We start from the raw sequence: 18,081 nt of genomic DNA, 5'->3' as shown, positions 1-18,081 counted from the left end.
GCTGTTACATTGCACAACCTTCAATGTTATATCATAATTATGTCAAATTCTGGCAAATTAATTACAGTCTTTGTTAGGAAGAAATGGTCTTCACACAGTTCACAACGAGCCAGGCGGCCCAAACTGCTGCATATACCCTGACTCTGCTTGCACTGAATGCAAGAAAAGTGACAATTTCTCTAGTTAATACTGCCTGCTAACATGCATTTCGTTTAACTAAATATGCAGGTTTAAAAAATATATACTTCTGTGTATTGATGTTTATGGTTAGGTACATTTGTGCAACGATTGTGCTTTTTTCGCGAATGCGCTTTTGTTAAATCACCACCCGTTTGGCGAAATTGAAGTAGGCTGTGATTCGATGATAAATTAACAGGCACCGCATTGATTATATGCAACGCAGAACAAGCTTGTTAACCTAGTAATATCATTAACCATGTGTAGTTAACTAGTGATTGTTAAGATTGATTGTTTTTTATAAGATAAGTTAATGCTAGCAAGCAACTTACCTTGGCTCCTTGCAGCCACAGGTCCTTTTGATGCTGCACTCGTGTAACAGGTGGTCAGCCTGCCACGCAGTCTCCTCGTGGATTGCAATGTAATCGGCCATAATTGGCATCCAAAAAGGCCGATTACCGATTGTTATGAAAACTTGAAATCGGCCCTAATTAATCGGCCATGCCGATAAATCGGTCGACTTCTAGTGCAAGTCATAGGATGCGGAAAGGGAGGAGAGTTGGGTTGAAGAGGCAGAATCAGGAGACAGGAGGGAGAAGGATTTAGCAGAAGGGAAAGATGAGAGAGTGAAAAGATTGCGATGGCGCATGATCATCTGGGTAGGGGCTGGTTGGCTAGGGTTGGAGGAAAGGGAGACAGAAAAGGAAACTAAGTAGGGATCAGAGACCTGGAGGGGGATTGCAGTGAGATTAGTAGGCAAACGGCCTCTAGTAAAGACAAGGTCAAGCATATTGTCTGACTTGTGAGTGGGAGGGGACTGGGAAAGGGTGAGGTCAAAAGAGGCAAGGAGGGGAAAGAGAGAGTTGGAAAGAAATTAGGTTGAAGTCGCCAAGTACGAAGAGCGGTGACCCATCGTCAGGAAATTGGCTTAATCAAGGTGTCAAGCTCATTGAGGAGCTCTTTAACCTCTAACCTCTCTTGGGTATGTGGGACGTGACCGTCCCACCTGCGGGACACACTCCCAACAGCCAGTGAAATAGCAGGGCGGCAAATTCAAAACGACCAAAATCTCATAATTCAAATTTCTCAAACATACGACTATTTTACACCATTTTAAAGATATACTTCTCCTTAATGCAACCACATTGTCCGATTTCAAAAAGGCTTTACAGCGAAAGCAAAACATTAGATTATGTTAGGACACCACCTAAACAAGAAAAGCCTCACAGCCATTTTCCTAGCATGGAGAGGCTTCACAAAAAACAGAAATACAGCTAAAATTAACCACTAACCTTTGACGATCTTCATCAGATGACACTCATAGGACATCATGTTACACAATACATGTATGTTTTGTTCGATAAAGTTCATATTTATATCCAAAAACAGCATTTTACATTGGCGCGTGATGTTCAGAAAATGTTTGCCTCCCAAAACTTTTGAATGTTTACATTAATTTAGAGAAATACTCATCATAAACGTTGACAAAATATATAACAATTATTTAAAGAATTATAGATATACTACTTTTAATGCAACCGCTGTGTCAGATTTCAAAATAACTTTACGGAGAAAGCACATTGTTCAATATTCTGAGTACAGAACTCAGCCATCAATGCAAGCTATACAGTTACCCGCCAAGTTCTGGCATCAACAAAACTCTAAATTAAATTAGTGTTATAAATCTTTCCTTACCTTTGCTGATCCTCGGCGGAATGCATTCGCAGGACTCCCACTTCCACAAGAAATGTTCATTTGTTCGATAAAGTCCATCATTTATGTCCAAATACCTCCGTTTTGTTGGCGCGTCCAGAACACTATTCCAGAGGCACGAGGCGGGGGCGCAAATCAATAGACGAAAAGCTCAAAAGTTCCATTACCGTTTGTAGAAACATGTCAAACGATGTTTACAATCAAACCTTAGGGTGCTTTTAACATAATAATCGATAATATTCCAACCAGACAATAGCGTATTCATTACAGAAGAAAAATAAAAAATGCTAGCCATGCGTGAATGCGCATGAACTAACTACATGACCTCAGACTGTCCACTGCTTGAACCGGCTGTTATTCCCTCAAAATCCACCATAGAAGCCTCAAACAACTTTCTAAAGACTGTTGACATCTAGTGGAAGCCTTAGGAAGTGCAAAATGATCCCTAAGTCACTGTAGTTTGGAAAGGGAATTAATTTTAAAAAAAACTACAGCCTCAGATTTTCAACTTCCTGGTTGGATTTTTCTCAGGTTTTTGCCTGCCATATGAGTTCTGTTATACTCACAGACATCATTCAAACAGTTTTAGAAACTTCAGTGTTTTCTATCCAAATCTACTAATAATATGCATATTCTAGTTTCTGGGCCCGAGTAGTAGGCAGTTTAATTTGGGTACGTTTTTCATCCGGCTGTGAAAATTCTGCCCCCTACCCAAAAGAGGTTAAGGACACCTGGTGGGCAATGGGTGACATCATTGTTAAGCTTGAGTGGACAAGTGACAGTGACCGCATGGAATTGAAATGATAGAGTCTCCACTTAGGAGAAATTAGTAGTCTTGTGTGACAACCAGATGCTCTCGAACTATGAAGAGAGAGGAGCTGGAGTAGCAGTGTTCTCTGGGGGGATCCATGTCTCTGTCAGGGCCAAAAAGTAAAAGGACTGAAGGGCAGCATAGGCTCTGGTAGTTCCAAACGCTGCCAGAGACCAGGGTTGTGTGTGCAGGGTACACCAAATTAGATGGGTTGTAGCCAAGGGGTGGGGAGCATCTGTAAAGCCTACAGGAAGAGGAGCGAACAGGTATAGAAAACACACATATTGTAGTTGTCAAAGCTACAAAAGAGCTAAATGAGATCTGAAAATAACTAGGTAAGATACTTAAGTGAGATAGTGGTGTGGATGGAGCCTTCCTCTCTTTCCTTCCTCGAACAACTCAGCAGAACCGTTTTTGTTTCGGTGACAATCTTCATTTTGCGACTAGACCGCCGCTTAGAAATCAGGGGAGTCTGAAGTACTAATACTAATTGCTTGCAAAGGTAAAGAGCACACATCCCGGTACTAATTTCTGACTGCCTATGAGAGGAGAAACCACCCCCCCTCCAATACAGCCACTGATTATGAAAACAACAAGAGTCACATATTGCCCTGCCCCTTAATCCTGGTTTATGTGTCAACAATCATCTGCAAGTTATGAGCAGTCAGCAATTCACACACCAAGTAAGCTACTCGGAAGACAGGCAGCACTTAAAGTAGATGGCCCTAGCTAGCAAAAACACAGTACTAGACAACAACAGATAAAGAAAAATATTATACTCATCCCTCCTGGAGATATCAGGAGTCCTCTAGCTATAGAATGAAGCACACCCTTAGGCCCAAACACACACACCTCCCCTCCCACAGGCCCAAACACACACACCTCCCATCCCACAGGCCCAAACACACACACCTCCCATCCTACAGGCCCAAACACACACACCTCCCCACCCACAGGCCCAAACACACACACCTCCCATCCCACAGGCCCAAACACACACACCTCCCATCCCACAGGCCCAAACACACACACCTCCCATCCCACAGGCCCAAACACACACACCTCCCATCCCACAGGCCCAAACACACACACCTCCCATCCCACAGGCCCAAACACACACACCTCCCATCCCACAGGTCCAAACACACATACCTCACCTCCCTTAAAAGACCGCTTGAAAAACGAGAAAAAAGTGGCAATAGTATTTACTAAAAATAGATAACTTTAATGACATTTCTTGAGTTTTTTCTGAGGAGATCTTACATCTAACTAAGATGTTTGTTGCAGTACAAGTGAAAAATATTTGTCTCTCGTTGAATGACAACATTGAAGAATTGAAGAATTCCTACTGTTGACCAACCACCGACGAAGGCGAGTAGACTTCAGGTAGCCTTAAAAAAAAGAATTGTGTGCACAAACAGCGGAAAAAACACTTTCCGAAGACCAAAACGAATAAAAAACGTCACAAAATGTCGTCATAATATACAGTGCATTCCTAATGTATTCAGATCCCTTGACGTTAAAGCCTTATTCTAAAATGGATTAAATCGTTTTTTCCCCCCTCATCAATCCTCACACAATACCCCATAATGACTAAGCAAAAACAAGTTTTTATACATTTTTGCAAATTTATTTAAAAAATGTAAATGTCGCATTTACATAAGTACTCAGACCCTTTACTCAGTACTTTGTTGAAGAACCTTTGGCATTACACCACGAGTCTTCTTGGGTATGATGCTATAAGCTTGGCACACCTGTATTTGGGGAGTTTCTCTCATTCTTATATGCAGATCCTCAAGCTCTGTCAGGTTGGATGGGGAGCGTCGCTGCACAGCCACTCTTAGGTCTCTCCAGAGATGTTCGATCGGGTTCAAGTCCGGGCTCTGTCTTGGCTGTGTGCTTAGGGGCGTTGTTCTGTTGGAAGGTGAACCTTCGCCCCAGCTCTGAGGTCCTGAGCGGGTTTTCATCAAGGATCTCGCTGTACTTTGCTCCGTTCATCTTCCCCTCAATCCTGACTAGTCTCCCAGTCCCTGCCGCTGAAAAACTTCCCCACAGCATGATGCTGCCACGACACTTCACTGTAGGGATGGTGCCAGGTTTCCTCCAGACGTGACGCTTGGCATTCAGGCCAAGGAGTTCAATCTTGTTTCTCATGGTATGAGAGTATTTAGGTGCCTTTTGGCAAACTCCAAGCGGGCTGTCATGTGCCTTTTACTGAGGAGTGGCTTCCGTCTGGCCACTCTACCACAAAGGGCTTATTGGTGGAGTGCTGCAGAAATGGTTGTCCTTCTGGAAAGTTCTCCCATCTCCACAGAGGAACGTGGAGGTCTGTCAGAGTGACCATTGAGTTCTTGGTCACCTCCTTGACCAAGGCCCTACTCCCCCGATTGCTCAGTTTGGCCCGGCGGCCATCTCTTTGGAGAGTCTTTGTGGGTCTAAACTTCCATTTAAGAATGATGGCCACTGTGTTCTTGGGGACCTTCAATCCTGCATAATTTTTTTGTTACCCTTCCCCACATCAGTGCCTCGATACAATCCTTTCTCGGAGCTCTACGGACAATTCCTTCGACCTCATGGCTTGGTTTTTGCTCTGACATGCACTGTCAACTGTGGGACCTTATATAGACAGGTGTGTGCCTTTCCAAATCATGTCCAATCAATTGAATTTACCACAGATGGACTCTAATCAAGTTGTAGAAACATCTCAAGGATGATCAATGGAAACAGGATGCACCTGAGCTCAATTTCGAGTCTCATAGCAAAGGGTCTGAATACTTATGTAAATAAGGTATATGTTTTTAGTTTTTAATACATTTGCAAAATTGTCTGAACTTGTTTTTGCTTTGTCAATATGGGGTTTTGTGTGTAGATTGATGAGGGAAAAATAAATATTTTATCTGTTTTAGAATGAGGTTTCAATGTAAGAATATGTGGAAATAGGGAAGGGGTCTGAATACTTTCCGAATGCACTGTATGCACAAACTGTTTCGGATTGGAAGCATGCAGACACCTTCAGGCCTAAACACACACACCTCCCCTTCCTCAGGCCTTACCTTCCCTTCTATCTCTCTTCATCTGTCTCCCTAATGTCTCAATCCCTCTACTCGTAGATAGTGTAGTGGTGATGAAGATGATGATGGTGCTCCCTCTCAGGACCTCTGGTAGTGTGTAGTGATGATGATGGTAGTCCCACTCAGGACCTCTGGTGTGTAGTGATGATAATGATGGTGGTCTCTATCAGGTCCTCTGGTGGTGGGCAGTGTGTAGTGATGATGGTGGTCTCTAACAGGTCCTCTGGTGGTGGACAGTGTGTAGTGAGGATGGTGGTCTCTAACAGGTCCTCTGGTGGTGGAAAGTGTGTAGTGATGATGATGATGGTGGTCGCTATCAGGTCCTCTGGTGGTGGGCAGTGTGTAGTGATGATGGTGGTCTCTAACAGGTCCTCTGGTGGTGGACAGTGTGTAGTGATGGTGGTCGCTATCAGGTCCTCTGGTGGTGGGCAGTGTGTAGTGATGATGGTGGTCTCTAACAGGTCCTCTGGTGGTGGACAGTGTGTTATTGGAGGCGGTGAGAGCGTTCTACAGTTACTGCAGAGAGATGCTGGGAGAGGAGTCTATCACCAGCACTGGCCTGACGGGCAACCAACTAACCAGGTGAGAAGACCGGTGCGGAAGAGATACAGTGCCTTCAGAAAGTATTCACACACCTTGACGTTTTCCACATTTTGTTGTGTTACAAAGTGGGATTCAAATGGATTTAATTGTGATTTTTTTTTTTGTAAACGATCTACACAATACTCTAATGTCAAAGTGGAAGAAAAATGATAACATTGGTAAAACATTTATGAAAAATAAAATACCTTTGGCAGCAATTACATCTGAATTTTAATGGGTAACTCTCTAAGAGCTTTTGAATTGTGCAACATTTGCCCATTATTCTTTTCAGAATTCTTTAAGCTCTGTCAAATTTGTTCTTGATCATAGCTAGACAACCATTTTCCGGTCTTACCATAGATTGTCAAGCAAATTTATGTCAGAACTCTAACTCGGCCACTCAGGAACATTCACTTTCTTGGTAAGCAACTCCAGTGTATATTTGACCTTGTGTTTTAGGTTATTGTCCTGCTGAAAGGTGAATTCATCTCCTAGTATCTGGTGGAAAGCAGACTGAACCAAATTTTCCTCTAGGATTTTGCCAGTGCTTAGCTCCATTCCATTTATTTTTTACCCTGGAAAAACTCCCCTTGCTTCTACATCTGTATTGCTTGCTGTTTGGGGTTTTAGGATGGGTTTCTGTATAAGCACTTTGTGACATCTGCTGATGTAAAAAGGGCTTTACAAATACATTTGATTAATTAACGATTACAAGCATACCTATAACATGATGCTGCCACCACTATGCTTGGAAATATGGAAAGTGGTACTCAGTAATGTATTGGATTTGCCCCAAACATAATACAACACTTTGTATTCAGGTCAAAAAATGAATTGCTTTGCCACATTTTTCAGTATTGCTTTAGTGCCATGTTGCAAACAGGATGCATGTTTTGGAATATTTTTTATTCTGTACAGGCTTCCTTCTTTTCACTCTGTCATTTAGGTTAGTATTGTTGAGTAACTACAATGTTGTTGATCTGTCCTCAGTTTTCTCCTATCACAGCCATTAAACTCTGTAACTGTTTGAAAGTCACCATTGGCCTCATGGTGAAATCTGAGCGTTTTCCTTCCTCTCCGGCAACTGAATTAGTAAGGGGACGCCTGCATCTTTGTAGTGACTGGGTGTATTGATACACCATCCAAAGTGAACTTATTTAGGCTTGTCATAATAAAGGGTTTGAAAACTTATTGACTCAAGACATTTCAGCTTTTCATATTTAATTATCCCGACTAACCGTTGCCCCCGCACGTTGACTCTGTACCGGTACCACCTGTATATAGCCTCACTACTGTTATTTTCACTGTCATTTTACTGTTTCTTTACTTATCTATTGTTTACCTAATACCTATTTTTTACTTAAAAATTGCACTGTTGGTTAGGGCTTGTAAGTAAGCATTTCACCTGCTGTATTCGGCGCATGTGACGAATAAACTTTGATTTGAAATACACTGAACAAAAATATAAACGCAACATTTTACATGTTAGTCCCATGTTTCATGAGCTGAAATAAAAAATAACATAACTTTTCCATATAGTATGCACAAAAAGCGTATTTTGCTCAAATTGTGTGCACAAATTTGTTTACATCCCCATTAGTAAGCATTTCTCCTTTGCCAAGATAATCCATCCACCTGACAGGGGTGGAATATTCAGAAGCCGATTAAACAGCAGGATCATTACACAGGTGCACCTTGTGCTGGGGACAATAAACGGCCACTTTAAAATGTGCAGTTTTGTCACACAGCACAATGCCACAGATGTCTTAAGTTTTGAGGGAGTGTGCAATTGGCATGCTGACTGCAGGAATGTCCACCAGAGCTGTTGCCAGAGAATTGGATGTTAATTTCTCTACCATAAGCTGCCTCCAACGTCGTTTAAGAGAATATGGCAGAACTTCCAAACGGCCTCACAACCGCAGATCACGTGTAACCATGCCAGCCCAGATCCTCCACATCCGGCTTCTTCAACTGATGGACATTCTGATTGGCTGGGCCTGGCTCCCCAGTGGGTGGGCCTATGACCTCCAAGGCCCACCCATTAATGCACCCCTGCCCAGACAAGTGAAATCCATAGATTAGGGCCTAATGAATTTATTTCAATTGACTGACTTCTTTATATGAACTGTAACTCAGTAAACTATTAGACATTGTTCCGTTTACATTTTTGATCAGTATAATTTGTAAAAAATTCAAAAAACATTATTCCACTTTGACATTATGGGGTATTGTGTAGGCCAGTGACGCAATCTCAATGTAATCCATTTTAAATTCAGGCTGTAACGCAACAACAGTTGGAAAAAGTCAAGGGGTGTGAATACTTTATGAAGGCACTGTAAGTGGAGAATAAACTGATATATAAGTGAATGTTATTTATTGGGAATGGTTGTCATTATATCCTAAGATTTTTCTAAAAAGAGAGTGACATGATAGTGACTTCGAGGATGTATTGTGTTGTCTGTGCAGTAAAATAAAAGAAAACAAGAACGCGTCAGAGATCATAAAGACAGTGAACATGCTGGTGAGCTCCATGAACAGTGATTTCCTGTGGGATTACATGACCTGCCACTTCTGCACCTGCCTCAGGTAACACCTCTACTAACCCTTACTGTACCTCCTCTGGAATAGTCATAGTAGCTTTGATGTTATAAAGCATATTTCTCAAACATTGTTTAACTGTTCTCTCTCTCTCTTCCTGTCTCCATAGTGACCTAGCTGACCTGCCGCTACCCACTCTGCAGTATCAGAGTGCCTCTTCTGCTCCCTCTGTCACAGAGATCTCCACCCTTATCATATTTCTAATGGATGTTATCCCTCTGGTACACTCTCTCTCTCATTGGTTGGTTTCTCTGTGTCTCTCTCTCTGATTGGTCCGTTTCTCTGTGTCTCTCTTTGATTGGTCCGTTTCTCTGTGTCTGGTCCAATAGGAGCTCCATGTTGACATCCAGTCTCAGTTCCTGCCCCAGATGTTGTGTCGCATGTTGCACGCGCTCTGCACCCACATGACTTCCCTGGACTTATTGGAGCTCACGCAAGGCCTGCACGCCTGCTTCAAGGTGCTCAGTAAGATCCAGATGCCCGTGGCTTATATGGACATGGAGGAGTCACAGACACAGGAAGTGGAGGCACAGGAGGAGAGCTTTGAATATGTTCAGGTCAGTGTGTGTGCGTGTGTGCGTGCGTGCAGTGGTTCAGATAAGCGATGACGTATTGAGAGTAGAAGAAAAATGGGAGTTAAGGATGCAGCATTACAGAAGTACTTCAGAAAGGACATGCCTTTAGGTCAGGATGCTGTGCCCTTAGGTCAGGATACTGTCTGGGAGGTGATCTGTCTGACCGAGGGATAACACTTCTGGTAGGGTACTGTACTACTCTTGTCTTGATCTTAGATCCTGACTACACAGGCCGGCCAATCACATGCTTCACATTTCACTGTCCATTCAGATGTAATAGTTTTTTTTTGCCAAGGTCTGGAGTCCAGCTGTAACATTGACCTGTCTGTCTGTCACATAGACACAGCTCCCACTAATCTCTAGCTTTGTTCAGTCACTGACTGGACCGTGATGGGATTTTTCCTTGAAAATTATATTTGAGAAGTTTAAGGACAAGGAGATGGTTCTTTAACAGTCCTTTTAGGTCATACTACACTCTCCCTCAATGGTGATAATCTGGTTGGATCATACATTTTCTACCCTACAGGACGTGGACAAGAAAAGGGATGAGGAGGATAATGATGAAGATAGTGGTAAGGTCAACGGTAACCATGACAACACAGAACCAGAGGAAGAACCTAAACTGTATGGGGACATGGAGCACGAGACTGGTCCAGGAGAGGGAGAAAGCCCCTTCCTGCCCCTTCGGTCTGAAGACAGCGGATTGGGCATCAGCGCCTCGCCGTCAGAGCTGCACCTCCTACCAGGGGCGGGCCTGGGCCCTGAGGAGGCAGGGATTGTGAAAGAGGGCGAGGGCGTGTGGAGGAAGGGGGGCAGTGTGGAGACCATAACCCAGTATCTGCAGGATATCCTGGCCTTCATCACCAGCAGGTAGAGAACAGTATCACATCAGGGAAACATAATCAACTCTAACAAACTTTATCTGTCTCTTTCTCTCGCTATACTGGATTCGCTAAATGTACAGTAGCCCTTATCCAGCTATCCAGTTAGCTAAACACTAACTGCAACAAACACAAAAGTGCATGTTTTCAGTTACAGTAGTATAGAGCACAGAATGTCTAACACAATAACTGCACTAAATGTATGAAATAAGGAATAAGAGTACTCAATCTAGAGCCAAATATAAAATAAAGTTACTAGAATGCAATTGTATGCTTAATATTACTCAGCTAGGTATCCCTAGGGAGAAATAGCATTGAAGCTAATGCAAAGTAACTAACAGCTAACTCAATTATTCATCTTTTACAGAAACATGAAAATTATGTGATAAACATTTACCTTGTGTTAATAAACAAATGTACTTACAAACATACAAAGCTTATAAATAAGGATTGTAACTACTCACACTTGCACATCTTACACATTGCTTCACTTCTGAAACTGCTTTCTGTCACATGACACAAACAGGTAAATTCTAGAATGCTGAACTTAAACTGCCACTAGGGGGTGCTAAACAACTAACAGGTCCAGAACACTCACTATCTCTCTGTCTACCTCACTCTCTCTCCAACTCTTTCTCTCTCCCCTCTCCCTCCTTCTCTCCCCTCCCAGGTACCTGCTGGTTCAGGTGGAGGATGACAGGGGGCAGGAGGAGGCTGTACAACCCGACCCAACTGCCCTCTCCCCTGGTCGGAAGTCCTCGTTCCGGGAGGGCCCTCAGATCACCACCACCCAGATCAAAGACAAGCTAGCCGAGCTCTTCACCCCCAACAAACACAAACCACGTGCCACCTCAGACCCCCCTGTCCCAGACCCCCCTACAGAGAGGAAGAAGGGGCGAAGGTGTGCGGGAGGAGGGGTGGACTGGGGGGCAGGGTACATGCCCCGGAGCAGGGCGGAGATTTCGGAGGAGTGTCGACAGGCATTCACAGCAGCGTGCCACCTTCTGTTGGAGTCTACCACCTTCCCCCTGTACCTGAGTGAGGGGGAGAGCCATGGGCTCTATAATGACATGTTCAACGATACAGGTGAGGTCACTGTATGAACTTTTACCCAATAATAGTTGTTTACCCATACCCTAATACGGCTTACTAACAGGGTTGATTTGACTACTTTATGATGCTTAAAGTCAGCACCCTGATATACTTTCCTAATCGTTGAACATATTGAATGTGAAGTCGCCAACATGTTTTTTTTTATCTTACAGTTGAAATCTGAAGTTTACATACACCTGAGCCAAATACATTTAAACTCTGTTTTTCACAATTCCTGACATTTAATCCTAGTAAAAATTCCCTGTCTTAGGTCAGTTAGGATCACCACTTTATTTTAAGAATGTGAAATGTCAGAATAATAGTAGAGAGTGATTTATTTCAGCTTTTATTTCTTTCATCACATTCCCAGTGGGTCAGAAGTTTACATACACTCAATTAGTATTTGGTAGCATTGCCTTTAAATTGTTTAACTTGGGTCAAACGTTTCGGGTAGCCTTCCATAACTTTCCCACAATAAGTTGGGTGAATTTTGGCCCATTCCTCCTGACAGAGCTGGTGTAACTGAGTCAGGTTTGTAGGCCTCCTTGCTCACACACGCTTTTTCAGTTCTGCCCACACATTTCCTATAGGATTGAGGTCAGGGCTGTGATGGCCACTCCAATACCTTGACTTTGTTGTTCTTAAGCCATTTTGCCACGACTTTGGAGGTATGCTTGGGGTCATTGTTAACTTCCTGACTGATGTCTTGAGATGTTGCTTCAATATATCCACATAATTTGACTTTCTCATGATGCCATCTATTTTGTTTAGTGCACCAGTCCCTCCTGCAGCAAAGCACCCCCACAACATGATGCTGCCACCCCCGTACTTCACGGTTGGGATGGTGTTCTTCGGCTTGCAAGCCTCCCCCTTTTTCCTCCGAACATAACAATGGTCATTATGGCCAAACAGTTCTATTTTTGTTTCATCAGACCAGAGGACATTTCTCCAAAAAGTACGATCTTTGTCCCCATGTGCAGTTGCAAACCATAGTCTGGCTTTTTTATGGCGGTTTTGAAGCAGTGGCTTCTTCCTTGCTGAGCGGCCTCTCAGGTTATGTCGATATAGGACGCGAATTACTGTGGATATAGATACTTTTGTACCGGTTTCCTCCAGCATCTTCACAAGGTCCTTTGCTGTTGTTCTGGGATTGATTTGCACTTTTCTCACCAAAGTACGTTCATCTCTAGGAGACAGAACGCGTCTCAATCCTGAGCGGTATGACGGCTGCGTGGTCCGATGGTGTTTATACTTGCGTACTATTGTTTGTACAGATGAATATGGTACCTTCAGGCGTTTGGAAATTGCTCCCAAGGATGAACCAGACTTGTGGAGGTCTACAATTTTTTTTCGGAGGTCGTGGCTGATTTCACCATGATATCAAGCAAAAAGTCACTGAGCTTGAAGGTAGGCCTTGAAATACATCCACAGGTACACCTCCAATTGACTCAAATGATGTTATTTAGCCTATCAGAAGCTTCTAAAGCCATGACATCATTTTCTGGAATTTTCCAAGCTGTTTAAAGGCACATTCAACTTGGTGTATGTAAACTTCTGACCCACTGGAATTGTGATACAGTGAATTATGTGAAATAATCTGTCTGTAAACAATTGTTGGAAAAATGACTTGTGTCATGCACAAAGTAGATGTCCTACCGACTTGCCAAAACTATAGTTTAAGTGGTTGAAGAGTGGTTGAAAAATGAGTTTTAATGACTCCAACCTAAGTATATGTAAACTTCCGACTTCAACTCGATGTGTTTTTTTTTTCAGGCAGTAACGTAGACAGCCTGCCTGTGTGGCTGAGGTCGTTGATGACTCTGTGTTGCCTGTCGAGGGACTACCACGTGCAGCACACGGCCATGTCGTCACTGCTGGAGCTCATCAACCAATCCCAGTCCCTGGCCCTGGTCATTCAGGACAAGACCAGGTGCTACCAGGCCAGCGATGCTAACCCTCTCAGTGGGCGGCTGCAGATGGTTACTATGCCCCCCATCTACCCAGGCCTGCTAAGCACCATCGAGCAGGGCACAGACTTCTACCAGGTCAGGAAACAATTGTCTGCCATGGCAGGTGGCTTGTGTTACTGGCACATGAAGAGGGAACATATAAGGGGGCCTAGCTGGTCTGACGTGTTAATGTATAATATGATGAAATATGTCCATTTCCTTACTGAAGATGTCGTCTGTAAAACTCACTTGTACAACAGCATCATCACCTTTTATGTCCGCTGCCTATTACCTCACCAGATCAAGAATGTTCGTTATATGATGCTGCTGCCTTCAGTTGATCCAAATGAACACCAATCATCCTCACCTCTAACCTTATACCTCTGTGACCCCATGCAGCGGGTGGCCCAGGTGCTGTGGGGTCAGCTGGACGTGGAGCGTCGAGAGCAGCACACCTCCTGTGTAGAGCTCTTCTATCGGCTCCACTGCCTGGCCCCCTCCGCATCCATCTGTGAGGACATCATCTGCCAGGCTTTATTGCACAGAGACAAGGTACAGAACACACACATATATACACACTAACAAGATTTTACTGTACTATCAAACAAACTGTGCACTACATGCCTACAGCAAAGATCCATCCTATACCACTATAGCAGGGGTCGGCAAAAGGCAGCCCACGGGCCAAAACCTGCCCACCAGTGAATTGTTTAGGCCCCCCAAAGTTTTTTGTTAAACAGATAATATATATGTTGGTTTTTGGTAAAATGTTTACATTTTAGTCATTTAGCAGACGCTCTTATCCAGAGCGACTTACAGTAGCGAATGCATACATTTCATACAATTTTATACATTTTTGTTTTTTCTGTGCTGGCCCCCCGTGGGAATCGAACCCACAACCCTGGCGTTGCAAACACCATGCTCTACCAACTGAGCTACAGGGAAGGCCGATCTATAAAATACTATAAAATCTCCTGGAATTCATCTAAAAATGTTTTTAATTTAGGAAATCTGTTCCCAATAGAGTTTTCCTGGTGTTTTACAAATGTTCCATCCCGAGAATAAATCAGTTTTCTCCCAGGTAATCCGGTATTTCCCGCCAAAACCGGAAGTGTCATTCTAAAGCATATAAATATGTCTGGATTTCATTCAAGCTTTGATCAGTATGAAAATTAAAGCCTGATGCTACCTGAGCCTGATGAGTCATACACTACAGACATTTTATGAGCCCAAACCCAAAGAAGCCCAAATTATTGTGCCGTCATCCAATACATAGCCTATGGTGACTCCCTGCTTAGTCTAGCTTTTCCCAGGACTCCAAGAGCTAAGGAGTGTTTTTTAAGGAGAGAGGCCAGCAGAGCACAGGTGCATATTGAGCAAGTGGCTATAAGTTAGAACTGTATGCATAACCTTTCATTCATGAGCTAAATATAAGGCTATACTTCATTGAATTTATTACCTGAAAGAGGTAGGCTATCCTATCTATCTATCTATCTATCTATCTATCTATCTATCTATCTATCTATCTATCTATCTATCTATCTATCTATCTATCTATCTATCTATCTATCTATCTATCTATCTATCTATCTATCTATCTATCTATCTATCTATCTATCTATCTATCTATCTATCTATCTATCTATCTATCTATCTATCTATCTATCTATCTATCTATCTATCTATCTATCTATCTATCTATCTATCTATCTATCTATCTATCTATCTATCTATCTATCTATCTATCTATCTATCTATCTATCGTGAACAGGAATATCTATTTTGTATTTTGATAGGAATTGATGGAGAGAGAAAACGACAGAGTGCTCAAGTGCGCACTGATTTAAAGCAATTATATTCGAGTGTTAGGCTGTTTTAAAACTCTGCAGATGCAAATATCCCAAAATTCTCTTTAGGCTACAATTAAAAAGAAAGGTGACCCCTTGGTGATGTGTAAATTAGTCCTTATATTATATACTGTAGCATAGGCTCTGCTGTAGCAAATGTAGGCTTGTCACAAGAGAATTAGTTACCATGATAAGATGATACATGTATTGTGAACTGCGCTCCATAGCTTAATGAGATGCACTGCCTGTCCCCACCCTGAGCGTTGATCATTGATAATGCAGATTATTATTTTTATTTATTTAACTTAAGTCAGTTAAGAACAAATTCTTATTTACAATGACAGCCTACCAAAAGGCGTCCTGCGGGGATGGGGGATTAAAAATACAAAATAAAATAAAAATATAGAACATAAACACACATCACGACGAGAGACACCACAACACTACATAACGAGAGACCTAAGACAACAACATAGCAAGGCAGCAACACATGACAACAACATGGTAGCAACACAACATGGCAGCAGCACAACATCGTAGCAGCACGAAAGATGGTACAAACCTTATTGGGCACAGACAACAGCACAAAGGGCAAGAAGGTAGAGACAACAATACTTCATGTGAAGCAGCCACAACTGTCAGTAAGAGTGTACATGATTGAGTCTTTGAATGAAGAGATGGTGAAAGTGTCCAGTTTGAGTGTTTGTTGCAGGTCGTTCCAGTCACTAGCTGCAGCAAACTGAAAAGAGGAGCGACCCAGGGATGTGTGTGCTTTGGGGACCTTTAACAGAATGTGACTGGCAGAACGGGTGTTGTATGTGGAGGATGAGGGCTGCAGTAGGTATCTCAGATTGGGGGAGTGAGGCCTAAGAGTGTTTTATAAATAAGCATCAACCAGTGGGTCTTGCAACAAGTATACAGATATGATCAGTTTACAGAGGAGTATAGAGTGCAGTGATGTGTCCTTTAAGGAGCATTGGTGGCAAATCTGATGGCCGAATGGTGAAGAACATCTAGTCGCTCGAGAGCACCCTTACCTGCCGATCTATAAATTATCTCTCCGTAATCTAGCATGGGTAGGATGGTCATCTGAATCAGGGTTAGTTTGGCAGCTGGGGTGAAAGAGGAGCGATATACGATAGAGGAAACCAAGTCTAGATTTAACCTTAGCCTGCAGCTTTAATATGTACTCCCAAGTACTTGTATGAGGTGACTACCTCAAGCTCTAAACCCTCAGAGGTAGTAATCACAACTGTGGGGAGAGGGGCATTTTTCTTACCAAACCACATTACCTTTGTTTTGGAGGTGTTCAGAACAAGGTTAAGGGCAGAGAAAGTTTGTTGGACACTAAGAAAGCTTTGTTTTAGCGCGTTTAACACAAAATCCGGGGAGGGGCCAGCTGAGTATAAGACTATCATCTGCATATACATTGATGAGAGCAGTTCCTACTGCCTGAGCTATGTTGTTGATATAAATTGAGAAGAGTGTGGGGGCCTCCCTTGGTGACAGGCAGTGGCTGAGACAGCAGATGTTCTGACTTTATACACTGCACTCTTTGAGAGAGGTAGGCCAAAGACCCCTCAGAGACACCAATACTCCTTAGCCGGCCCACAAGAATAGAATGGTCTACCGTATCAAAAACTTTGGCCAAGTCAATAAAAATAGCAGCACAACATTGCTTAGAATCAAGGGCAATGGTGACATCATTGAGGACCTTTAAGGTTGCAGTGACACATCCATAACCTGAGCAGAAACCATATTGAATACCAGAGAGAATACTATAGACATCAAGAAAGCCAGTCAGTTGATTATTGACAAGTTTTTCCAACACTTTTGATAAACAGGGCAAAATAGAAATGAGTCTATAACGGCAAGGATCAGCTTGATCTCCCCCTTTTAAATAAAGGACGGACCGTGGCTGCCTTCCAAGCATTGGGAACCTCCCCAGAGAGGAGAGACAGGTTGAAAAGGTCAGAGATAGACTTGGCGATAATAGGGGCAGCAACCTTAAAGAAGAAAGGGTCTAAACCATCTGACCCATATGTTTTTTGGGGCTCAAGTTTAAGGAGCTCCTTTAGCACCTCGGACTCAGTGACTGCCTGCAGGGAGAAACTTTGTAGCGGGGCAGGGGAAAAGAGGGAAGAGCAACGGGGGTAGTCGCATTAGAAGGGGTGGGAGATGAGGAAATGTTGGACGGGCAAGGAGGCATGGCTGAGTCAAATAGGAATCCTGACTTAATGAAATGGTGAATAAGGAGCTCAGCCATGTGCTCCTTGTCAGTAACAACCACATCATCAACATTTTCCAGAACATCTTGGGGTTAGACCCACAGAGAGAGAACTGCTCCTTAAAGTAACTAACTTTGGCCTTCCGGATAGCCTGAGTGCACTTATTTCTCATTTGCCTGAACGAGAGCCAGTCAGCCTGATTATGCGTGTGCCGAGCCTCTCACCAAATGCAATTCTTGAGGTGGAGTAACTCTGCAAGATCGAGGTCGACCCAGGGGCTGAACCTGTTTTGAATTCTCATTTTCTTTACGGGGGCATGTTTGTTAACAATACCACTGAAAATATTTTTAAAAATAGCAGAGAGAAGGACATAGATAAGTCAGATTTAGATATTGCATATAACTTAAGTTATATTTCATGTCATGCTGTTCATTTAAGTAATTTCTAATAATTTACCGGTTTCTCGCGGTTATTTATTCTTTGAAAAGGTAACCCGGTTCCCGCTATTCAACCATAGTTCCCAAGCATCCCCCCCTCCCCCAAAAAGAGAGACGTGA

General features: G+C 43.0%; 1 protein-coding gene across 2 annotated transcripts in view; it reads left to right on the top strand.

Moving 5' to 3' along the window:
* Positions 1–18,081, top strand: part of LOC106582109 (protein dopey-2) — a 54,693-nt gene that overhangs the window by 14,901 nt on the left and 21,711 nt on the right. Inside the window, exons 1-9 of one of the 2 annotated variants that reach the window (XM_045704646.1) lie at positions 5,540–5,942; positions 6,093–6,354; positions 8,821–8,940; positions 9,062–9,173; positions 9,282–9,509; positions 10,054–10,397; positions 11,079–11,494; positions 13,274–13,545; positions 13,849–14,001. In XM_045704646.1, coding sequence (XP_045560602.1) covers positions 6,299–6,354; positions 8,821–8,940; positions 9,062–9,173; positions 9,282–9,509; positions 10,054–10,397; positions 11,079–11,494; positions 13,274–13,545; positions 13,849–14,001 — 1,701 coding nt within the window. In that variant the 5' untranslated portion in view covers positions 5,540–5,942; positions 6,093–6,298. Of the gene's footprint in view, positions 1–5,539; positions 5,943–6,092; positions 6,355–8,820; positions 8,941–9,061; positions 9,174–9,281; positions 9,510–10,053; positions 10,398–11,078; positions 11,495–13,273; positions 13,546–13,848; positions 14,002–18,081 lie in introns of those variants that run through there. The other variant, XM_014164857.2, reaches the window with a different exon arrangement.

Source organism: Salmo salar, chromosome ssa21 (genome assembly GCF_905237065.1).
Source record: "Salmo salar chromosome ssa21, Ssal_v3.1, whole genome shotgun sequence".
In the NCBI taxonomy this organism is placed as follows: domain Eukaryota; kingdom Metazoa; phylum Chordata; class Actinopteri; order Salmoniformes; family Salmonidae; genus Salmo; species Salmo salar.
The sequence above is the reverse complement of the archived record's forward strand: the minus strand, read 5'-3'. Positions and strand labels throughout refer to the sequence as shown.